General features: G+C 43.6%; 1 protein-coding gene across 1 annotated transcript in view; it reads left to right on the top strand.

The window, feature by feature from the left end:
• The window catches only part of ddx19a (DEAD-box helicase 19a), an 81,839-nt gene extending 56,074 nt beyond the window's left edge, over positions 1-25,765 (top strand). The window contains exons 8-12 of the mRNA XM_070860666.1: positions 15,157-15,334; positions 15,819-16,056; positions 16,291-16,453; positions 20,841-21,032; positions 23,213-25,765. Coding sequence (XP_070716767.1) covers positions 15,157-15,334; positions 15,819-16,056; positions 16,291-16,453; positions 20,841-21,032; positions 23,213-23,274 — 833 coding nt within the window. The 3' untranslated portion in view covers positions 23,275-25,765. The remainder of the gene's footprint in view (positions 1-15,156; positions 15,335-15,818; positions 16,057-16,290; positions 16,454-20,840; positions 21,033-23,212) is intronic.
• Positions 25,766-26,239: the final 474 nt, after the last annotated feature.

Raw genomic sequence — 26,239 nt, forward strand, 5'->3', positions numbered from 1 at the left:
GACCAAGCATCAAACTTCAGAGCTTCTTGGCCTGTAGGGCTCAGGTACTCAATGAATAAACTTTTATCTTATTGCCACATACGCTTTACCCCATACATCAGCAGGATTCCTTGGGTAGCAAGAGATTTCATTTTAATGTGCATAAGAGGGGCAGCAGAAGATGGGACACCACAGAGGGGAAATCTTGTATTGTAATGAGATTTACCGCTGTTTGGAGGGTATTTTTGGCAGAGAGTAAGGGATGGGTGCTGTGAGTTATATGGTGATCTGTAGTCTGACTCAACTTGTGAAAAGTAATTGAGTTAATGAAATTGTCTCACTCCCGTCCAGAAAAGATCGGTGTTCCATAGGTACAGCAAGTATTAACGTGTTCTTTGGACTTTGCTTGAACACAAGTTTAAACACCTTTTTTGTAAGTGAAGTGTAGCTTCTAAATTATTAGCTTCAGAGCTGTGAACTCTTTCAAAAATATTTATCTTGTCAATTTAGTTTACATTAAACATAATACAGATTGCTACTCAGTATAATTAACAACAAAGTCACACTTTCTGCACTCAAATGATTTTCAGTATTTTCAACCTATTCTAAAATTGGAACTGGGGGTGGAGAAGGGTTCCCGCCGCGGAGCTTTTCCGGTGCGGGGGGAGATTCCCGTCGGAGCTTTTCGGGCCGTCCGGCCCCGCCGAGGAAGTAGTCATTGGGCGGGCTGGATCGCCGAAGAGGTCAGTGTTGGGCGGGCTGGCGAGGAGACCCCCGAGGTCGGCAGGGTCATCCGGTCCAGATTCCAGAACATTTTATGGATTCCAGAAAACCCTGCCACCGATCGTCTCAGATTCTGGAATATTCCGGATTCTTGACGCTGCGCTTGTACTTCCTTAATAATGGACTCCAGCATTTTCCCAACGACAGATGTTAAGCTAACTGGTCTATAGTTTCCTGCTTTCTGTCTGCTCCTTTATTAAATAGGGGTGTTACGTTTGTGGTTTTCCAGTCCGCTGGGACCTCTCCAGAATTCAGAGATAAGAGAGGTTCAACCTGTATTGGGACGTTTTTAGTGTCCTCTACCGTGAAGACCGATACAAAATATTTGTTCAAAGTCTCTGTCATTTCCCTGTTTTCCATTATTAATTCCCCAGTCTCATCCTCTAAGGGACCAACATTTACTTTAGCTACTCGTTTTCTTTTTGTATACCTGTAGAAACTCTTATGTCAGTTTTTATATTCCTTGCTAGTTTACTCTCATGTCTTTATCAGTTTTTAGTCATCCTTTGGTTTCTAAAAAAATACACATTTCTTTGGCCTTCCACTGTCCTTTGCAACATTGTATGCCTGTGTTTTCAATTTGATTCCATCCTTTACTTCCTTAGTTAGCCACGGATGGTTCATCCTTCTCTGAGTCTTTCTTTCTCACTGGAATCTATCTTTGCTGAGAGTTATGAAATATCTCCTCAAATGTTTGCCACTGCGTTTCTACAGTCTTACCCTTTAATATATTTTCCCAGTCCACTTTAACCAGCTCTGCCTTCAATACCTTTGTAATTACTTTTATTTCAGTTCAGGACACCAGTTTGAGACCAAGCTTTCTCACCCTCAAACTGATTTTGAAATTCTACCATGCTATGATCACTTTTCCCAAGAGGATCCTTCACTACAAGATCATTCATTAATCTGCTAAAATATCTGCTCTCTGGCTGGTTCCACATCGTATTGTTCCAAGAAACCATCCCACGTACTCTATGAACTCTTCCTCAAGTTTACCCTGGCCAATTTGATTTGTCCAATCAGTATGAAATTTAAAATCTCCCATGGTTATTGCTGTACCTTTCTTACAAGCCTCCATTATTTCTTGATTTATACTCTCTGCCACACAGGCAGTCCCTCAGAGTCGAGGAAGACTTGCTTCCACTCTAAAAATGAGTTCTTAGGTGACTGTACGAGAGCCACAGTCCCTAACATAGGTGGGACAGATAGTCATTGAGGGTAAGGGACGGGTTTGCTGCATGCTCTTTCCGCTGCCTGCGCTTGGTTTCTGCATGCTCTCGGCGACGAAACTCGAGGTGCTCAGCGCCCTCCCGGATGCTCTTCCTCCACAGCTACAGGAGGTCTTTGTCCAGGGACTCCCAGGTGTCGGTGGGGATGTTGCACTTTATCAGGGAGGCTTTGAGGGTGTCCTTGAAACATTTCCTCTGCCCACCTTTGGCTCGTTTGCCGTGAAGGAGTTCCGAGTAGAGCGCTTGCTTTGGGAGTCTTGTGTCAGGCATGCAAACTGTTTTGGGAGCCTGTAGAACACTCCCACCAGTGACTTTCCCTTATTACTTCTTATCTCCACCCAAACCGATTCTACATCTTGATCTTCTGAGCCAATATCATTTCTTACTCATCATCATAGGCCGTCCCTCGAAGCGAGGATGATTTGCTTCCACGCCAAAAAGGGACGAGTTCACAGGTGTTTCAATGAAGGACCTAATATTCCAGATCCCGAACTACATCCTGAAGGGTGGAAGATTCCTGTGCGTGGATTTGTTTAACGTGGGGTGACTGTTGCAAACCAGCCACCACACGGGCTTGACAGAGCTAGGTCTTGGTCCACTGACGAGGGTTAACCAAGACGACTGGAGACCTGCTCTGCTGCACGGACCGAGCGCGCACACATATAGCAGTGTGGGCTGGCCCTTGCTGCCCCTGGGCCCTCGCCTCTTCTGGGCCCCAGACTCGCGCCTCTCCTGGGCCCCGGTCACTTCTTTCTACGAACTCTCGCTGCTTCTTCGCCCCTCCTACTGTGCCTGTCCACACTGTAATCAGTAATCATTCTTTTTACATCTTATATTTTTCATAAATGTTATAAAAATGAAGTTTAAAGATGGTTTATTTAAGAAGTTATAACGTTTTTAGTATTTTGAGTTCCCTATGCATTTTGGTGGTTTTAAGACAAAATATATAAAGATCTTTCATCATTTAAATAATGCTACGAATACCTGAATAGTTGCAGTACTCCTAAAATCTGATACACCATACTATTTTTGCTTGTTTTATTCCTTTTTAAGTTTCTCTGTATACCTGATTGAAAACAAGTAAAATATGGAAAAGCTGACTGATACTACAGCATATTTTTAAAATATTCTAGAAATAGAGGTGGGGTGTGGGCTTGCTCATGATAGCACACTCATTTGACATGGGGGAAGGTGAGCTCTTGTCTGGGAGATGGAGACTTGCATGTGACATTGGCAGAGGCCCCGAGACTGACCACATTACTGGTGAGGTACAGTGCTTTGGAGCAAGGAGACTGGTATCGATGGACTTCAGGAAAAGTATTACAAAGCTGCAACCAAAGCACACTCACCTTTCAGATATTAAATGAAAATTTTTTTATGAACTTAAGGTTTTGAACAATTTTAAAATGATCCTTTTGAGTGATTCTCCTCCATGCATTTAACCTCCATTCAAATTTAGTCAGATCTGAAATTCTCTTGGACAGCAGGCAGTGACAGACTAGCAGTCCTGGTGGGTTTAAGTTTGCTGCTGCTCAGTCCAGCTATTTTAAAATTTGCAGCAATTATTCAATAAGTGCATTTAGGGTTAGGGTTTGAAATGCATTAGTATAGTTATGTTAGACACTTTTAGTTGCAGCAGCTATTTATTTCCACATCTCTGGCGTGACGCTTTATTTGGGTTTGGTACATTGGGGTGTGTGGCTAATGTTTTGATGTCTAGCTAGAAATAAGCACAGTCTTGGAGTAAAATAGTGTTTCTTCCTGAGGTTAATAAAGAGAATGCTAACTTGCATTTATATCATGCTTTTCGTGACATCACGATGTTCCAAAGTGCTTCACAGTTAATAAGTACTTTTGAAGTGTGGTCACTGTTGTAATGTTGGGAAACTCGATGATGAATTTGGACACAGCAAGGTCCCACAAACAGCATTGAGATAAATGACCAAATAATTTGTCTACTGCCTGCTATCCAAGAGGATTTCAGACCTGACTAAATGAAATGGATGGATAAATGTTGGCCAGGACACTGGGAGATCTCCCCGCTCTTCAGATAGTGCTATGTGATCTTTTCTGTCCACCTGAGAGGGTAGGCGTGCACTCAGGTTAAGGTCTTGTCTGGTAGATTGCACCAACAGTACTGCGTTCAAGTCTCCGCCCAGATGATGTGTTGAAGTCAGTGGAATGGGGCTTGAACCCAGGATCTTCTACTTCAGAGGTGAGAGTGCTACCACTGAGCCAAGGCTGACACTACTTGAATTGTGAGGCAGGCGCTTATTCTAAATAGCAATAGTACAGAATTTATTAGCTGAGAAAATTTCAATTCTGTTATACATTACATGCTGTCAACTACTCCATATCTATCAGGCAAACATAGATAATAATTGTTATATCTGTAAACCTGTAAATACCTTGTTTAACCACCAGAGGGCTCATCCCCTGGAGTCCCAAGGGATCCCACAATCCCTTGGGAACACCTGTACATAAGGAGGCCTCACAGGCTGGAGAGGTACTCTGGAGACCTGCAATAAAGGACTACGGTCACACATTACTTTGAGGTTACAGTATCTGGTCAGATTCTTTATTCAAGACATAACAATTGACGACGAGATGCAGATGACGAACCCCACCGCAACAATGCAGAGAACCGTGGGCATCCTGGAGAAATTTTCGGAGGGAGATAATTAGGAAACCTTCGTGGAGCGACTCGACCAATACTTCGTGGCCAACGAGCTGGAAGGAGAAGCAAACGCTGCCAAACGAAGGCCGATCCTCCTCACCGTTTGCGGGGCACCTACGTATGGCTTCATGAAAAATTTGCTCGCTCCAGCGAAACCCACAGAGAAGTCGTACGATGAGTTGTGCACACTGGTCCGGAGGCATCTAAACCCGAAGGAAAGGGTTCTGATGGTGAGGTACCAGTTCTACACGTACAAGAGGTCTGAAGGCCAGGAAGTGGCGAGCTACATCGCCGAGCTAAGACGCCTTGCAGAACATTGCGAATTTGAAGGATACTTGGAGCACATTCTTTGTACTTGGCTTTGACCATGAAGTAATACTTCACAAACTTTTGACCGTAGAGACCCCAACCTTGAGGAAAGCCATAGCGATAGCCCAGGCATTCATCGCCACCAGTGACAATACCAAACAAATCTCTCAGCACACGAGTGCTGCTGCAAATACTGTGAACAAAGTAATGTTGTTTTCGAATCATAACGTACAGGGCAGGACTCTCATGCCTGCAGCTGCACGTCTGCAGATGTCTCAGCGCCCACCCTCAAGGGTGGTGAATGCAAGGCCATTAACACCTTGTTGGCGCTGCGGAGGTGATCATTGTTTCTATTCATGCCGCTTCAAAGGATACGTTTGCAAGGGCTGTGGAACAATGGGACACCTCCAACATATTGAACTGCTAATCCTGCAAACCACCATGTTGCAGAGGAGGACAGATCCACGATGAACCAGAGCCTCAGGCTGAGGATCCAGAGTTATATGGGGTGCACACATTTACCACAAAGTGTCCCCTGATAATGCTGAAGGTTGAATTAAATGGACTCCCGGTGTCAATGGAGCTGCACACGGACACGAGCCAGTCCATTATGAGGAAAAAGACTTTTGATAAAAGCAAGGCCTCAAGACCAGTCCTGATTCCCATTTGTACTAAACTGAGAAAGTATACAAAGGAACTGATTCCCGTAATCGGCAGTTACCATAAAGGTCTCCTACAATGGAGCGGTGCATAATTTACCACTCTGGGTGGTACCGGGCGAACACCCCACGCTGTTCGGCAGGAGCTGGCTGGAAAAGATACGCTGGAAGCGCTCTCATCTGTCGACGACACTTCATGTGCCCAGGTCCTAAACAAGTTCCCCTCGCATCGGGAAGTTCCAAAGAACAAAAGTGCAGATCCATTTGATTCCGGGGATGTGACCCATCCACCACAAGGCGAGAGCGGTACCATACATGATGAGACGGTGGCGATAAAGCTGGACTGGCTGCAACGAGAGGGCATCATTTCACCGATCAAATTCAACGAGTGGGCCAGTCCGATTGTTCCAGCCCTCAAGGAAGATGACACCGTCAGAATCTGTGATTGCAAACTAACTATCGATCGTTTCTCCCTGCAGGATCAATACCCGCTACCAAAGGCAGATGACCTATTTGCAACACTGGCGAGAGCAAAAACATTCATGAAGCTGGACTTGACCTCGGCCTACATGACGCAGGAGCTGGAGGAATCATCGAAGGGCCTCACCTGCATCAACACGCACAAAGGTCTCTTCTTTTACAACAGATGCCCGTTTGGGATTCAATCAGCCGCGGCGATATTCCAGAGGAACATGGAAAGCTTACTGAAGTCGGTCCCTTGCACCGTGGTCTTCCAGGACGACATCTTGGTTACAGGTCGGGACACCATCGAGCATCTGCAGAACCTGGAGGAGGTTCTCGGTCGGCTTAATCGTGTGGGGCTCAGGTTAAAATGCTCGAAGTGCGTTTTCCTGCCGCCTGAAGTGGAGTTCCTGGGGAGAAGAATTGCGGCGAACGGCATCAGGCCCACCGGTTCGAAGACGGAGGCAATCGAGAATGCACCAAGACCACAGAACGTGACGGAGCTTCGGTCGTTTCTAGGATTCCTGAATTACTTTGGTAACTTCTTACCGGGTCTTAGCACACTGTTAGAACCACTGCACTCTTTACTGCATAAAAGAGATGAATGGGTATGGGGTAAAAGCCAAGAAAATGCCTTTGAGAAAGCTAGGAAACTGTTATGCTCAAACAAATGGCTTGTGTTGTATGATCTATGTAAACGTTTGGTACTAGCATGTGATGCGTCGTCATACGGTGTCGGGTGTGTATTGCAACAAGCTAATGAATCTGGGAAATTGCAACCGGTTGCTTATGCATCCAGGAAGTCTGTCTAAGGCCAAGAGGGCCTACAGTATGATCGAAAAAGAAGCGTTAGCGTTTGTTTATGGGGTAAAGAAAATGCATCAATATCTATTTGGGCTCAAATTTGAATTGGAAACCGACCATAAGTCACTTATATCCCTCTTTTCGGAAAGTAAGGAGATAAATACGAATGCATCGGCCCGCATTCAGAGATGGACGCTCACGTCCGCATACAATTACGCCATCCGCCACAAGCCAGGCACAGAAAACTGCCGATGCTCTCAGTAGGCTGCCATTGCCCACCATGGGTGGAGATGGCACAGCCTGCAGATTTAGTTATGGTAATGGAAGCATTCGAGAGTGAGCAATCACCTGTTACCGCCCAACAGATTAGAACCTGGACAAGTCAGGACCCCTTACTGTCCTTAGTAAAAAAAAAAAACTGTGCTCCACGGGAGTTGGTCCAGTGTCCCGTTAGAGATTCAGGAAGAAATAAAGCCGTACCAGCGGCGCAGACTGCCTCCTATGGGGTAATCGGGTCGTGGTGCCAAAAAAGGGCAGGGACACCTCCATTAGTGACCTCCACAGTACCCACCCAGGCATTGTAATGATGAAAGCGATAGCCAGATCCCACATGTGGTGGCCCGGTATCGATGCAGACTTAGAGTCCTGCATGCACAAATGTAACACGTTCACAGTTAAACATCGAAAATAGGTGCAGGAGTAGGCCATTCGGCCCTTCGAGCCTGCACCACCAATTAATAAGATCATGGCTGATCATTCACCTCAATACCCCTTTCCTGCTTTCTCTCCATACCCTTTGATCCCTTTAGCCATAAGGGCCATATCTAACTCCCTCTTGAATATATCCAATGTACTGGCATCAACAACTCTCTGCAGTAGGGAATTCCACAGGTTAACAACTCTGAGTGAAGAAGTTTCTCCTCATCTCAGTCCTAAATGGCCTACCCCTTATCCTTAGACTATGTCCCCTGGTTCTGGACTTCCCCAACATCGGGAACATTCTTCCTGCATCTAACCTGTCCAGTCCTGTCAGAATTTTATATGTTTCTATGAGATCCCCTCTCATCCTTCTAAACCCAAGGGAATACAGGCCCAATCGATCCAGTCTCTCCTCATATGTCAGTCCTGTCATCCCGGAAATCAGTCTGGTGAACCTTCGCTACACTCCCTCAATAGCAAGAACGTCCTTCCTCAGATTAGGAGACCAAAACTGAACACAATATTCCAGGTGAGGCCTCACTGAGGCCCTGTACAACTGCAGTAAGACCTCCCTGCTCCTATACTCAAATCCCCTAGCTATGAAGGCCAACATACCATTTGCCGCCTTCACCGCCTGCTGTACCTGCATGCCAACTTTCAATGTCTGATGTACCATGACACCCAGGTCTCGTTGCACCTCCCCTTTTCCTAATCTGCTGCCGTTTAGATGATGATCTGCCTTTGTGTTTTTCCACGTTTATCCACATTATACTGCATCTCCACTCACCTATTCTATCCAAGTCACCCTGCAGCCTTTTAGCGTCCTCCTCACAGCTCACACCGCCACCCAGCTTAGTGTCATCTTCAAACTTGGAGATATTACACTCAATTCCTTCATCTAAATCATTGATGTATATTGTAAAGAGCTGGGGTCCCAGCACTGAGCCCTGCAGCACTCCACTAGTCACTGCCTTCCATTCTGAAAAGGACCCGTTTATCCCGACTCTCTACTTCCTGTCTGCCAACCAGTTCTCTATCCACGTCAGTACATTACCCCCAATACCATGTGCTTTAATTTTGCACACCAATCTCTTGTGTGGGACCTTGTCAAAAGCCTTTTGAAAGTCCAAATACACTACATCCATCGGTTCTCCCTTATCCACTCTACCAGTTACATCCTCAAAAAAATTCTAGAAGATTTGTCAAGCAGGATTTCCCTTTCATAAATCCATGCTGATTGGATCCCATCACTGCTTTCCAAATGTGCTGCTATTTCATCTTTAATAATTGATTCTAATATTTTCCCCACTACTGATGTCAGGCTAACCGGTCTATAATTACCCGCCTTCTCCCTCCCTTCTTAAAAAGTGGTGTTACATTAGCTACCCTCCAGTCCAGAGTCGATAGACTATTGGAAAATGATCACCAATGCATCCACTATTTCTATGGCTACTTCCTTAAGTACTCTGGGATGCAGACTATCAGGCCCTGGGGATTTATCGGACTGCAATCCCATCAATTTCCTGCCTAATAAGGATTTCCTTCAGCTCCTCCTTCTCACTAGACCCTCAGTCCCTTAATATTTCCGGCGATTATTTGTGTCTTCCTTTGTGAAGACAGAAGCAAAGTATTTGTTTAATTGGTCTGCCATTTCTTTGTTCCCCATTGTAAATTCACCTGAATCTGACTGCAAGGGACCTACATTTGTCTTCACTAACCTTTTTCTCTTCACATATCTATGGAAGCTTTTGTAGTCAGTTTTTATATTCCCAGCAAGCTTCCTCTCATACTCTATTTTCACCCTCCTAATTAAACCCTTTGTCCTCCTCTGCTGTATTATAAAATTCTCCTAGTCCTCAGATTTGCTGTTTTTTCTGGCCAATTTATATGTCTCTTCCTTGGATTTAACACTATCCTTAATTTCCCTTGTTAGCCACGGTTGAGCTACATTCCCCGTTTTATTTTTACTCTAGACAGGGATGTACAATTGTTGAAGTTCGTCCATGAGATCTTTAAATGTTTTTCATTGCCTATCCACTGCCAACCCTTTAAGTATCACTCGTCAGTCTATTCTAGCCAATTCATGTCTCATACCATCGAAGTTACCTTTCCTTAAGTTCAGGACCCTAGTCTTTGAATTAACTGTCACTCTCCATCTTAATAAAGAATTCTACCATATTATGGTCACTCTTCCCCAAGGGGCCTCACACAACAAGATTGCTAATGAGTCCTTTCTCATTGCACATCACCCAGTCTAGGATGGCCAGCTCCCTAGTTGGCTCCTCGACATATTGGTCTAGAAAACCATCCCTAATACACTCCAGGAAATCCTCCTCCACCGTATTGCTACCAGTTTGGTTAGCCCAATCTATATGTAGCTTAAAGTCGCCCATGATAACTGCTGTACCTTTATTGCACGCATCCCTAATTTCTTGTTTGATGCTGTACCCAACCTCACTACTACTGTTTGGTGGTCTGTACACAACTCCCACTAGTGTTTTCTGTCCTTTGGTATTCCGTAGCTCCACCCATACCAATTCCACATCATCCAAGCTAATGTCTTTCCTTACTATTGCATTAATTTCCTCTTTAACCAGCAACGCCACCCCATCTCCTTTTCCTTTCTGTCTATCCTTCCTAAATGTTGAATACCTCTGGATGTTGAGTTCCCAGCCTTGGTCACCCTGGAGCCATGTCTCCGTGATGCCAATTACATCATATCCATTAACTGCTATCTGCGCAGTTAATTCATCCGCCCTATTGCGAATACTCCTCGCATTGAGGCACAGAGCCTTCAGGCTTGTCTTTTTAATACCCTTTGCCCCTTTAGAATTTTGCTGTAATGTGGCCCTTTTTGATTTTTGCCTTGGGTTTCTCTGCCCTCCATTTTTACTTTTCTTCTTTCTATCTTTTGCTTCTGCCCCCATTCTACTTTCCTCTGTCTCCCTGCATAGGTTCCCATCCATCTGCCATATTAATTTAGCCCCTCCCCAACAGCACAAGCAAACTCTCCCCCTAGGACATTGGTTCCGGTCCTGCCCAGGTGCAGACCGTCCGGTTTGTACTGGTCCCACCTCCCCCAGAACCGGTTCCAATGTTCCAGGAATTTGAATCCCTCCCTCCTGCACCACTCCTCAAGCCACGTATTCATCTGAGCTATCCTGCGATTCCTACTCTGACTAGCACGTGGCACTGATAACAATCCCGAGATTACTACTTTTGAGCTCCTACTTTTTAATTTAGCTCCTAGCTCCCTAAATTCATCTTGTAGGACCTCGTCCTGTTTTTTTTTTTTAACCTATATCGTTGGTACCTATATGCACCACGACAACTGGCTGTTTACCCTCTCCCTTCAAAATGTCCTACACCTGCTCCGAGACATCCTTGACCCTTGCACCAGGGAGGCAACATACCATCCTGGAGTCTCGGTTGCGGCCGCAGAAACTTCTATCTGTTCCCCTTACAATAGAATCCCATATCACTATAGCTCTCCCACTCTCTTCCTGCCCTCCTGAGCAGCAGAGCCACCCACGGTGCCATGAACCTGGCTGCTGCTACTCTCCCCTGATGAGTCATCCCCCTCAACAGTACCCAAAGCGGTGTATCTGTTTTGCAGGGGAATGACCGCAGGGGACCCCTGCACTACCTTCCTTCCACTGCTCTTCCTGTTGGTCACCCAACCCCTGTCTGGCTGTGTAACCTTTACCTGCGGTAAGACCAACTCACTAAACGTGCTATTCATGCCATTCTCAGCATCGTGGATACTCCAGAGTGAATCCACCCGCAGCTCCAGTGCCGCAGTGCGGTCTGTCAGGAGCTGCAGCCGGATACACTTCCCACATATGTAGTCGTCAGGGAAACTGGAAGCGTCTCTGACTTCCCACATAGTACAGGAGGAGCATAACATGGATCTGAGCTCTCCTGCCATGACTTAACCCCTAGATTAACTTAATTTAGCAACAATAATGCTAAAGGTTACTTACTGATAAAGAAAAGAAAAAGAAAAACTACTCACCAATCACTTACCCCCTTGGCAGTAACATCATCTTTCGATTTCTACTTTTTTTGCCGCCTTTCCCTGCTGCAGCTGCACCGGCTGGCCTCACGAACTCTGGACCTTTATAGGCCGCTCCGACGTCCTCAGACTCCCTGCTGCACCCAGGGAGGTGCCACTAAGTTTATGGTCCTGGCCCTCCAAACCGTGGTCCAGGGTCCATGTCAACTATGCAGGCCCATTCTTAGGAAAAATGTTCCTAGTGATTGTAGATGTGTGCTCCAAATGGATTGAATGTGAGATAATGTCGGCAAGCACGTCCGCTGCCACTATTGAAAGCCTGCGGGCCATGTTTGCCACGCACGGCCTGCCTGATGTCCTTGTAAATGACAATGGGCCGTGCTTCACCAGTGCCGAGTTCAAAGAGTTCGTGACCCGCAATGGGATCAAACATGTCACATCTGCCCCGTTTAAACCAGAGTCCAATGGTCAGGCAGAGCGAGCAGTGCAAACAATCACGCAGAGCTTGAAGAGAGTAACTGAAGGCTCACTGCAGACTCGCCTATCCCGAGTCCTGCTAAGTTACCGTACAAGACCCCACTCACTCACTGGGGTTCCCCCTGCTGAACTGCTCATGAAAAGGGCACTTAAGACACAAGGCTCTCGCTAGTCCACCCTGATCTACATGAACAGGTAGAGAGCAGGCGGCTTTAACAGAATACATTTCATGATTGCGCAAATGTCACGTGAAATCGAGATTAATGATCCTGTATTTGTGTTGAACTATGGACAAGGTCCCAAGTGGCTTCCCGGCACTGTCGTGGCCAAAGAGGGGAGTAGGGTGTTTCTGGTCAAACTTTCAAATGGACTCACCTACAGGAAACACTTGGACCAAACCAAACCCAGATTCACGGACTATCCAGAACAACCTACAATAGACCCTACCTTTTTCGACCCCCCCCCCCCAACACACACACCAGTGGCCACCGACACCGCGGTTGACCACGAAACAAAACCCATCACCTGCAGCAGCCCAGCAGGACTCACCACACTCACCACACCCAGCAAGGCCAGCTGTACAGCAGCCCAGCGAGAGCCCAACAAACAATTCACCAAAGCCAGCATTTGCACCGAGACGATCAACCAGGGAAAGGAAGGCCCCAGATCGACTCTCATTGTAAATAGTTATACTGTTGACTTTGGGGGCGAGTGTTGTTATATATGTAAACCTGTAAATACCTTGTTTAACCACCAGAGGGCTCAACCCCTGGAGTCCCAATGGATCCCACAATCTCTTGGAAGCACCTGTACATAAGGAGACCTCACAGGCTGGAGAGGTACTCTGGAGACCTGTCATAAAGGACTACAGTCACACATTACTTTGAGCTTACAGTATCTGGTCAGATTCTTTATTCAAGACATAACAATATTGTAATGAGCTTTTGTAGAATCAGCAAATGTGGAATTTAGTATACTGTAAACTTCTTTCTTTTTAGCAAAGAAATTGCAAGCATAAGTCAAGAAATAATCTAATTTCCTTAATGCAAGGACATTGTAGTACTCCCTGGCCCAGATTGCTAAATCAACAAAGACCAGGATTGAACCTGGGGTTTTCCTGGCCTCTGCGGTCCAGCAGCACATTACACACCTGAAGTAGTTTCTCCAGTCTTCCCTGCTAACGCAGAGTTTCGCTCAATGTGACGCTTCTCGGAGATAGGACTATAGCACCCAGTTCTCTTACTTGCTCATTGAGAACGATGCTGCATACCAGCAGGTGCAGACTCATGACATTACCCCTCCTGTGTTTATTCACTAACGACTGTTGGAAGAGACAATAACATTTTTACAAATTATAACTTTAATCAAGAAAAGTTAACCATGTAGGATTCCCAAGCAATGTTGTCTAAATTCCCTGTGGTAGGCAGTTATAATAATTAATGGAATAACTCACTAAATATTTTTTAAATCTTTCTCCAGTATAGCAAGTGTCTTATCTACATGTCATATTTTATCTTTTAACTCTTAACCACCTGCCCAGTAATTGTATTGATATGATTATACTCCTCTGCTCTCATTTTAGGCACAACTCAGTGAGTGTAAATAATCTACTCCCCTCTTTCTCTTGTGCTCGACACCATCCAGGACAAAGCAGCCCCTTCTCCCACCTAGAAGGACAAGGGCAGCAGGCGCATGGGAACATCATCTGCCAGGTCCCCTCCAAGTCATACACCATCCTGACTTGGAAATATATCGGTCGTTCCTTCATCGTCACTGGGTCAAAATTTTGGAACTCCCTCCCTAACAGCACTGTGGGAGCACCTTCACCACACGGACTGCAGCGGTTCAAGAAGGCGGCTCACCACCACCTTCTCAAGGGGCAATTAGGCACGGGCAATAAATGCCGGCCTTGTGAGCGACACCCACATCTCGGGAACAAATTTTTTTTTAAGTGCTACAGTACCTTTCTGAAGTAGGATGCATGAGCTTAAACTGTGATTGTAGTGGTGAGCTAGTTCAACATGGATGCCATCACTGTGTAACGCAATGAGTCCACACATGCAAATTTTCAACAACGTTTAGTGGAAATTTTTACCGTCTCTTTACTGGTTAAACTGTGGCTACTGAGGGCAATTGTTGTGCCTTAACTTGTGCTATGGCTAGGATCATCTAAATCAACATAGACCAGTGATTAAACCTGGTTTATTGATCTGTATGGCTCAGGGCACTTCATGATGAGAACAGTAAGTTTTACACACACATTCAAACTCCTGTAAAGTGTAAAACTATTTCCTACTGAAAGGCAGCATTTTGTATGGGGCAAGCAGGTTGGTACATTCAATTTTCTGTATTATACATCTTGTAATTACAAGGTGGGCCTGGTAGTGTTGTGGTTATGTTACTGGGCTAGTTATCCAGAAGCTGGATTAATAATCCAGAGAACGCGAGTTGGTGAATTTAAAAAAAAAAACAACTAAATAAATCTAGAATAAGAAGCTGGTATCAGTCAGAGTAACTGTGAAGCTGTCAGATTGTAGTTAAAAAAACAAACTTGTTCGCTAATGTCCTTTTAGAGAAAAGAAACCTGCTGTCCTTGCCCGGTCTGGCCTACACGTGATTCCAGTTCCACACCAACATGGTTGATTCTTAACGGCCCTCTGAAATGGCCGAGCCAGCCACTCAGTTGTATCAAACCATTACAAACAAGAATGAGACCATCGTCACCTCTTCTAGGGCAACTAGGGGTGGCCAATAAATATGGCCGTGCCAGTGATGCCCACATTCGAGAATGCATTAAAATATTTTCCTTTTTAGAATGAGTCTTGATAGGTGGTTATGGATTTAAAATTTGAGATTAACCACAATGAAGTTGTTTCTTTTTATCTTTGGAAGTAGGCAATACTGAGGTAACTCTTGTATTGTATGTTTTTGTTAGTTTTCCTTCAGAAGTTATACAGGTATTCCTGTCCCATCTGAATATAGATGGGTAGTTACTGAACTGAATGTAGTTTATTCATTTGTATACTTTGGATTGTGTAATTGAATATATTCTTGTGTTTCCAGTTGAGAAGGGTCAGAGGATTTCAGAACAAATAGTTATTGGCACACCTGGGACAGTTATGGACTGGTGCACAAAGCTGAGATTCATAGATACTAAGAAAATTAAAGTTTTTGTCCTAGATGAGGCTGATGTCATGATTGCAACTCAAGGACACCAAGACCAGAGCATTAGAATTCAAAGGTAGGTTATCTGATTATGGGATTGAAAGCATTCATCTGTGCTTTTATTGAGCAGTTTTCCAGGAAAACAAGTGTCATTGGAAGTAGAGGGGAAGAGTGGACTTGCAATTACTTCCACTCCATACTGCCCCAGTAGCTGACTTTAACCTCCAGTTCTGAGTGCCTGATTACTGTGCCAATGCAACGGTTTTAATTCGCAGACTCGAGGGGCCAAATGGCCTACACCTGCTCCTATTTCTTACGTTCTTTCTGAATGAGATTGTAAATTTGTGAGAAATTATGATGAATTTATGTTGTAGAATTATGTTTAGTAAGAACTAGATTAAGATTGTCTAAATCACTTTCTTTCATGCATTATAGTTATTTTAATTTCCTTAATCACTGCTGGTCCTAAAGGTGAATGTGGGGTTTGTGACAATTGGTCGATGCAAATATATAAGTAATGAAATGAGCTGGAGCAGTAATCCTTGCTTTCCAATTTCCAGGATGTTGCCTAAATTCTGTCAGATGCTGCTGTTCTCAGCGACGTTTGAAGAATCGGTGTGGAAATTTGCCCAGAAGGTTGTTCCCGACCCTAACATTATCAAGTTGAAGCGAGAGGAAGAAACCTTGGATACAATTAAGCAATATTACGTGCTGTGTAACAACAAGGAAGAGAAATACCAGGCTCTCTGCAACATCTATGGAGCAATTACCATAGCACAGGCCATGATCTTCTGTCATGTGAGTAGTCTGCAGTTCTAATCCTTAAAACTGTTTTCCAGTCCTGTCCATACATGATGCAGGCAACAGTCCTCAGGCCACTTTCTGCTCTTCCTAAACACACCGTGTATAGACATTCTAATTGCAAGCGTTCATTAGCAAAATATTACTACTTCTGTCTAGTTTATATTTAATGGTTAGTTTATATTTAAAAGTTTTCTTGATTTATATGTATATTGACTATTTAACTTCCAGACTCGCAAGACTGCTGGTTGGCTGGCAGCAGAATTGTCGAAAGAAGGCCATCAGGTGGCGCTGTTGAGTGGCGAGATGATGGTGGAGCAACGAGCTGCTGTGATCCAGCGTTTCCGGGATGGCAAAGAGAAAGTACTTGTTACAACTAATGTCTGTGCAAGGGGTAAGTGCTGAGATGTGGACTTTTACTTCCACAGCATGCGTCTTTTGTCATTGACAGGTTCCCAGCCTGACTGACTGGCTTGGCTTCCAGTCGGGTGAGGAGGAGGCCCTATGAGCAGGTAGGTCCAATCCCTGGCCTGGTGGAGGGGGAAGCCAATCCACAACCCCGGGGGGGGGTGGGGTAGGGAGCTTGTGGCTGCCAGCCTCATTCAATTATTTAAACTGGCAGCCCGCCTCCTGGGTCAGGGCTGGATCCCCGGCCTCTGTCCCACGGGTCCTGGGAATTTGAGAATGTACATGACATCATGGTCCTGCCATTTTGGTTGCACAGTGCTTCCACATCAGACTCTAGCTCCAGGAGCTTTGTGATCACAAGTTTGTGGCATAATTTCTCTTACAGTTTACCAGTTCCTCAAAGAGCTCCACTTTGAGGTGCTGTCTTTCGGATGAGACGCTCTCAGGTGGATGAAAAGATCCCATGGCACGATGACAGTTAATGTATGGTTCCTTCGCAGGAACTTCACCTTCCTAATTCTTTGTGCTACTTTGGCATGCTGCTGCGTTGTTGGGAGTACTCCGAATGAAGAAGATAGATAGATATCCATGAGGCAGGGTGTCTTTATTCAATTGATATGCATCCTGCCCATTCAATTTCTGGATAAATTGTGGTAAGTGGCTGGTTAGTTTCAACGTCAGAAGAACTGGTCCATGGTACAGATCCTGGTGCTTTATTGGACTCAGTAGGAGAGACAATGTGCTGGATTGTCCCGGGTCCCACCCGAACAGTGCAGGTAGACCCAGGGGACAGCAGGAAACCCAGAAGGCTGAATTTCCGAGCACGCTGTGGAGTAGGAATAAACGGGTCATTTTGGGGTTGGCAGGCTGTAACTAGTGGGGAGCCACAAGGATCAGTGCTGGGCCCCAGCTATACAAACTCTATCAATGATTTGGCTGAGGGGACCAAATGTAATATATCCAAGTTTGCTGATGATACAAAGCTAGGTGGGAATGTAAGTTGTGAAGAGGATCAAAGAGGCTTCAAGGGGATGGAGACAGGCTGAGTGAGTGGGCAAGAACATGGCAAATTGAATATAATGTGAAGTTATTTACTTTGGTAGGAAAAATAGAAAAGCAGAGTACTTTTTTAATGTTAAGAGCTTGGGAAGTGTGGGTTCAAGGGACCTTGGTGTCCTTGTACACAAATCACTGAAAGTTAACATGCAGGTACAGCAAGCAAATTGCCTTTATTACCAGAGGATTTGAGTATGAGTAAAGACGTCTTACTGCAATTATATCTGGCCCTGGTGAGACCGCACCTGGAGTACTGTGTACAGTTTTGGTCGTCTTACCTAAGGAAGGATATACTTGTCATAGAGGGAGTGCAACGAAGGTTCACCAGACTGATTCTGGGATTGTCCTATGAGGAGAGATTGAGTAGACTAGGCCTATGTTCTCTAGAGTTTAGAAGGAGAGATGATCTCATTGAACATAAAAATTCTTAGAGCTTGACCGGGTAGGTGAAGGAAGGATGTTTCCTCTGGCTGAGAAATCTAGAATCAGGGGTCACAGTCTCAGAATAAAGGGTCGGCCATTTATGACTGGGCTGAGGAGAAACTTCTTCATTCCGAGGGTGATGAATCTCTGGAATTCTCTACCACAGAGGGCTATGGTGGCTCAGTGTTTGAGTATATTCAAGACAGAGAGCAATAGATTTTTGGACATTAAAAGAACCAAGGGATATGGGGACAGTGCAGGAAAGTGGAGTTGAGGTAGATGATCAGCCATGATCTCATTGAATGGCGGAGCAGGCTCGAGGGGCTGAATGGCCGACTCCTGCTCCTAAATCTTATGTTCTTATGTTGTGTTCTTGTAACTCCACAGCACTTGGGCGACATAAAGGGTGGGTTCCCCACCCGGAATTCAGCCTGTTTGACAGGCTGGCTTCCATTCATGCGGGGAACTCTGAGAAGGAGGCTGCAGCAACTGGTAAGTGCTGGGCCCAGGATGATGGGGAGACAGTGTTCCAGGCCCGGGGAGAGTCCCATCCCTGTGCCCAGGGTGCAGGTGGAGTTGTGATCCCCGACGCCAAGGATGACCAGGGGAGCTTGGGGGTGCTGGGAGGAAACACTCTGCTCCACCCGCCTCCCACCACCACCACAGGCTGAGGCTGCCTCATTGCAGCCACCAGGAATCATAGAAACATAGAAAATAGGTGCAGGAGTAGGCCATTCGGCCCTTCGAGCCTGCACCACCATTCAATATGATCATGGCTGATCATTCCTTCAGTACCCCATTCCTGCTTTCTCTCCATACCCCCTGATCCCTTTTAGCTGTAAGGGCCACATCTAACTCAGTTTTGAATATATCTAACGAACTGGCCTCAACAACTTTCTGTGGTAGAGAATTCCACAGGTTCACAATTCTCTGGGTGAAAAAGTTTCTCCTCGTGAAAAAGTTTCTCCTCATCTCTGCTTACCCCTTATCCTTAGACTGTGACCCCTGGTTCTGGACTTCCCCAACATCGGGAACATTCTTCCTGCATCTAACCTGTCCAGTCCCATCAGAATTGTATATGTTTCTATGAGATCCCCTCTCATTCTTCTGAACTCCAGTGAATACAAGCCCAGTTGATCCAGTCTTTCTTCATATGTCAGTCCTGCCATCCCGGGAATCAGTCTGGTGAACCTTCGCTGCACTCCCTCAATAGCAAGAATGTCCTTCCTCAGATTAGGAGACCAGAACTGCACACAATACTCAATCCCGAGCCCCCCGGCTACCCGGAGTCAAACGTAGAACTTCAGGCCTCATTACAATATTTAAATTGCCAACCAGCCTCTTGGCAGCTCACCACCCCGTCTTGCCTGAGTGAAAGGTGATAGTGGGCGGGTCGAGGTTCACACTTGGCATCCCCCCCATATGCCTCCACCCCACGTGCTCTTACCTCAGAAACCTCCAGCCAATGTGTCCACAGCAGCATCATGACCATAGCATACTCAAAATGTAGCATTACCAGAGAGCCTATCAAGTTAGGGCATTCTACTGTGTACGAAGGTTACATTCAAAGGATGAAGAAAACCCTATTAAATAGGTAATCTATACTTTCCTCATCAAACTCAATTATATTGAACATCAGCAGCATACATGTAATTTGGAAGATATTGATAGATTTATGGATTTTGATTTAAGTGTACTCAAACTGCTGTTACTGTTCAAATAATCTTAGGCATTTTGGTTTTGTTTGAAATTGTGTTGCTCGTGGTGGGGTCAATATTTTCTCCAACTGAACAGTGGGAAGACCAAAGTCATTGTTTTCTGGGCCCACCTTAAACTCTGCTTTGATAGCACAAATTTCATCGCCCTCCCTAACCTTTTGCTCAGGGTCAATTCGATAATGTGAATCCTTGGCACCCTGTTGAACTCTAAGCTGAGCTTCAAACACCACATACTATCTGTTACCAAGACCACTTATTTCCACCTCCACAACTTTAACTGCCTCAGATCCTCTGTCTCCAACACTCTTATCTACACCTTTGTCACTTTGGCTCCACTTTTCAAATGCCCATTTTGTTGGTCACTTAAGTGTCGAGCTACATAAATTTCAAAGTGCCCAAAACTCAGCTCTGCATAACCAGCTCTGCAATGTCTTCCCCTGTCCTCACGAACTTGCATTGGTTCCCCATCCCTCAATGTACTCAATTTAGAATCTTCAACTTCATTTTCACTCCTTCCATGGCCTCACCACAACCCATTTCAGTTCTGTATCCCCTCCTGCATCATGTCCTCTGACTCCAGAGTCTCTGGCCACCATTGGTGGCTAAGCCCACAGCCCTGCTCTCAAACTCCTGCCCTAAGCCCTCTGCATCTTCGTCTTCTCTGCATCTTTGTCTCTTTCTCCGCATTTAAAAATCTTTACGACCCATTTTTATGACCATGCCTTTAGTCACTCCTTCCTAATCTCTCCACGGCTATTTCCATAATCCTTGTAAACCATCTTGGAATGGTTTCTACATTAAAGGTGATACACAAATGCAGTTTGTTGTATGGAAGCTAGTGAAGATGGGTTTAGACCTGATTGTCCCCTCATTCGTTCATATATTCACTCTCGCACACTCAGTCAGTTGAATAGGCTGTTGTCAAGACTCGAGCATGAAGAGTAGCCATAATACTGGTGGGCATGTGGAACAGTGCCCCAACCTGAGTTGTCGTCTCCAAAAAGGTAGGAGATAAATGAGCATATACTTAGCAAAGTATTCCTAAGGTTTTGGTTTCCCCCCTCGCCACCATCATTGGAGGAAACCCTGCTTACCATTTTGTAAAATTATTTTGTAAGCTTCAGATAAGAAATCAGCTGTTTGGTAAAACTTTGATTTTTTTAAATTTCAAACCAGGTATTGACGTTGAGCAGGTCTCCGTTGTCATAAACTTTGACCTTCCAGTGGATAAGGATGGAAATCCAGACTGCGAGACGTACCTTCACAGGATTGGACGAACAGGTCGTTTTGGCAAACGTGGTTTGGCTATTAACATGGTGGACAGCAAATACAGCATGAACATCCTCAACCGAATCCAGGATCATTTTAGTATGTCATTTAGTCTTTTTAAAAGTTTTCTGACACGGTGATTGTAGCAGGAGGAAGATGAGCCGCATTTAACAAAACTTAAGCTGCAATTAGTAGTGAATTTTCTATTAAACTGAACAAATTCCAACTTAACCATGTGGACTAACTTGGATTGTTCTAACTATTCAATTCAAATTCCATGGTACTATCCTAGAATGTGTACTGCAGTATTAGAGACACAACTTTTCAGATATTAAATTATAACATAAGAACATAAGAAATAGGAGCAGGAGTAGGCCACATGGCCCCTCGAGCCTGCTCTATCATTCAATAAGATCATGGCTAATCTGATCATGGACTCAGCTCCACTTCCCCGCCCGCTCCCCATAACCCTTTATTCCCTTATCGCTTATCCCAATCTGTCAAATATATTCAATGACCCAGCCTCCACAGCTCTCTGGGGAAGATAATTCCATAGATTTACAATCCTCAGAGTTAAATGCTGTTGCTTCCCATTCCAAACGGGCAGGTTTACTGATTTACTGATATCTCTTGTGAAAGGTTTGGCTCTCCAAAAAGTCCGACTTTGTATATAAATTTCAGCTGCTTAAAGCCTTGTAACCCACACCGATTATTGTCAATGTGTGGGTGTTTCCTGAACGTCACATCACACTTCTCTGCGTCACATTTCATAGAAACATTTCTTGCAGCCAGTTGGCTCGTTCAAATTTTTGTTTGAAAAAGAAAGCCAATCATTGGGGATGTGCAGAGAAACTTCCCCCATCAACAGAAAATGCCTCATTATCACAAGAGTCAAAGGTCTAGTTTTTCCAATTGGGTTAACACTGGTGTTAAAATAGCGCTGACCCTGAAATCTAGGTTGTAATGTCTGTAGATCATTACCAAAAAAAGTCGTACATTTCATCCTAAGTTCTAACTTGCATCCAGAAGAATAATTCAACTCTTGATTAACTATTAGATCTAGTGGCTTTGAAGAGATACAGCTCCATCTTAGAAGCAGAATAACAGTGTACATTAAAACAGTTCATCATCCAACTCACTTATCACATCAAACCTCCTGAGTTTAAAATCATAAAAAGCATCAAATCAGAACTGCGTAGGTAATGTACAAAGCAAAAAATTATCCAAACTGGACGAGAGCAATAGAAATCTACAGCTTGTAGAGGATATAAGAATCATCTATTTGGCAATGCATGTGTTTGCTTGAAAAGTGAGGATCCAGAAGTGTATGATGTATAGCTTCAGTCGGAAACACAGTGAAGTTGCCAGTCAGTAGTGCCATTCTATCTACATATTATCTGTACGTTTCAGAGCATTAATAGTTCTGGCACATGCTGTATAGCAGCTGCAGATTACGTGACCCACAAACTGACTGCGGGCCCAGAAACCTCTGCTGTGGCTCTTAGCCAGTCCATGTATCCTGCTGCACTTCTGTTCCTGCTCTTAATCCTTCTTCTCTGACTTCTACTTTGAAAAGAGGTTGCAAAGTAGCTAAATACAGCTGGATGTCTGTGCATGCTCAGTTAGTTTGCTGCTAATCACAAATCGATCCTTTTGTGCTGTTACAAGATGTAAAATTCCATGCACACCCCTGCTGCACAAGGGGAAATATAACATTGCTGGTCTGAGATGGTGTAAAGTGTCCAGACAAGGTGTGGATAAGGAAGGAGAATAAAGGCACCACTTATATTAAAAATGTTGTTTGTGAGCTCAAGAGAGCACGCTAAGCATAGACCGTGATCTCTTTGTTGCCAGTGCTCCTCAAAAAAAAACTTGCTATTGAAAGGTAAATGGAAATCTATGGCAATACCAAGAATGTGTGTCTCTGATGCCATTACCCATGCAGAGGTAGCAGAGCCACATGCCTACTGTCAGTGGCATTGCACTAAAATAAACCACTGTTGGGGGATAATCGACTTTGTGATGTGAACACCACTGGGTAGGCAGGTGTAAATGGTATTCAGTTATTAAACGTGATTGTTGGTTTGTGGGTGTAATTTGTTTAAAAATAAACAATCCAAAATTCCTTGATGTACCAGTGGGGAGATGACTTGCTACTGGACCTATTGATACTGGATAGGCTCAAGCTTCAATCTGGCATGTGATTTAATGTCTGCATTTCAGCATTGACCGATGGATGCTTGACTAGAAATTTATTTTGTGTAAACTTTTTTTTTCAGACAAGAAGATCGAAAAGCTTGATACAGATGACCTTGATGAGATTGAGAAGATCACTAACTGAAGTACAACAGGCTGAACCAGTCTGAGCCGTTCTCACCCTGTGACAACATGCACTGCCCAGCTGCAATTAGACTTTTGGACTTGGAATCCAATTGGGTTATTCTGTAGCCAATTTTGAGAATAGACTGACAGAATCAAATTATATTCAATTTACCTCATTTTAAACTTTGCAGTTGGACTGTAAAATTTTGTATTTTTTCCTTCAAGGAGTGAATAAAAATGCCAGGAAAATGTTTACACTTGAAACATTCAACATGCTTTATAAAGTTTGTCTTAGTTAGCCTTAAAAAATAAAAACAAAATTTGAATTGCCAAACAACAGAAAAAGGTGGGAGTTGTAAAAATATGCCCTTTCAATTTAGGTGCACTGCATTTTTAGTTCTGTGGGTTATGGTCATCGATGTGAATCTGCTGTGAAGTGAAATGGTTACTGAAATTAATTGAAACAAGGTACATGGTCTGAAACAAATTTAATTACACTTCATTATTTGGTATATGAATTACAGAATGTATTGGATTTTATTGTCACTTCAGCGATGGAAGTTGTGGTGGATACCTAATGGTTTGATTTACTTTGGTTTATTTCACACAGGTGATTTATTCATGCTAGTTTTCTCCTGGACCAGGAAAGTTATTTTTAATCTGGTTAGTCGTGCTGTCCATACTTGTGAGTAAAGGTTTCTTGTGTGCCATAGTTACTCTCAACCGTTACTACAGATTAAAGTAAACCTACCACTCAGCCTTTCCAAAACCTCCCTGTAACAACACACTTTACAGCATTAGGAAGACACTAACCATTAACCCAGTACCTTAAATAAAAAGGAATACTAATTGCTTAATACAGTAGCTCCTATAATAAGCTTTAGAAATGATGACCGAAAGAACATTTCATTTTTGAGATGTTTTCGTATGAACTGGGAATCTGGTTGATTTTCAGCTAAGGTTTCCACGGGGTTGGGGAAGAGAGCAACATTGCTGGACTAAGTTGAACACCGAGGAATTTGAACATAAATCTAGAATAAAAATGCTGTTTGAATAAGTAGTATTAGATCAGCATGTAAACTGCTTTGCTCCGTTTCTGAAGAGCAGACCGGGTAGTAATTCTGGGGATAGCTGCACTGAAGGAACATTCTGTATTATGGGCTCTTAATATCAACTTGTACAAGTAACATACCTGCACAAATAAAATGCATCATAGTCAGTCCTTAGGTCTGTATCCATTATATGCTGAAAATGCTTGCGTAGTTACCGGTATAAACCAAAAATTGTTCACAGGATTTTATAGCTAGATATAGCTTTTGTAGACCTGTGCCCTTACATTAAATATGAGCTTTCTACATTTAGGTAAGGTATTAATTGATTTGTGAAACTATATTTGTCATACACTGTATTCTACTGTACTGGGGAGATGGCTAGAAAAACCACTGAAATTTAAAGAGCTGTGACACAACAATCTGGTCAAACTTCTGCTGACTGTGAACGTCAGCTTATACAAGGTACTCCATTTACTGAAGGTTAACATTTCTATCAAATACATTGATACACAGCCCAACTATTTTTAAACCGTTTCACAAAAGTAAAAATGTATTGTTCCTGAAACATAAATTAGGAAGTGCGTATTTTTAGATTTCCATTTGCCATCTGGCCACCAGAGAGTGGGTCATTTGTTGTGTTTGTGAATGGAATTCCCCTACCTTGACCCTTCATGTGCTTCAGATGTTGCACATCTTCATTGGCTACTTTGTGGTAGTTGCCCTTGCAATATACCAGCTTTACTGACACAATATTTTTAAATTAGTGTTAAACAACTACCTTAAACAGCATAGCGATTCTATTTAAAAAGGGAATGCTGGTTTGGCAAACAATTATTTGCAATTTATGACTCGCTGTTAAGACTTGCTGCTTATATTCCACGAGTAATGTCTTCAATTGGTGACACTTGCAGCTTTGCAGTAGTGGAAACTGTTTGAACAATCACTCCTCACATTGGAACTGTTACAGATCTGGTGGGAAAACTAAAAAAATCTGAAAAAATGAACTTATTCTTATGCAACATATTGGCTGTGAAATTCTGTTCAAATACAGGAACAAATCAAACTTTTACCAAGTAAAAATTGAAGCTAATTTGAGGTTGTACCTAAAATTTTAGGAGAATGTGACAAAATGCCCTCTCCAAATATTTGTATAAAAACTTTACCTTGAAATGACTGCAACTTCAATTAGTATGTATTGAATTTTGTATTATAGGGTGTATGCATTTGTACGCAGTGCATTTTTATTTGGTTGTGAATTGGATTGTAATTGGAAATATTTAAACTGCAGAAATGAATGAGTGCTGTGAGAGTCCTGGATAAATTGAGATTGAAATGTCTATAATTTTACAAATTAGAAAATCTGTCGGCAGCCCTTACAATAGAGATGACTAACGTTGCTGCTGATTGGATGCCACATTATTCTTGTGCACTAATTGGAATAAAGAGTAAGTACCTCAACTGTTTTGTAATTTTTTTTTAATTGTCATGAATTTATGGATTATCTGCTCAAAAAGGCTCCTTGCATTTACTGGAACCCATTTTTCCTCTGGGGAAAGATTGGTGCTGTAATGGTATATTTTTATATTGTTTTGTATCTTGCCTTAAAAAGCAGCAATTATTTGTTGAGTTTGCTTTGTAGTCCCATGTCCTGAATTTTGTTTATCCTTTCATAACTCATTCCATAAGTCTCTTAGTATGATCATATGAACGGTCTCTTCTAATCGGTATCTTATTAAAAATCTTATGTTGCTGAATTTAATGTCTTCAAAACCTTACTTCCCGTTGTCACATTTTTGTGTCAACTTTTTCCCATTATAAATTCCAGTGTCCTCATTTATAATGGGAATATCCCGTGTAAACTGGCTATCGTCACTGTAATTACAGGCACTGTCCACTAGATAAAATTCCTTTTCCTCACAAATTGCTGAAAAT

This window comes from Pristiophorus japonicus, chromosome 18 (genome assembly GCF_044704955.1).
Source record: "Pristiophorus japonicus isolate sPriJap1 chromosome 18, sPriJap1.hap1, whole genome shotgun sequence".
In the NCBI taxonomy this organism is placed as follows: Eukaryota; Metazoa; Chordata; class Chondrichthyes; family Pristiophoridae; genus Pristiophorus; species Pristiophorus japonicus.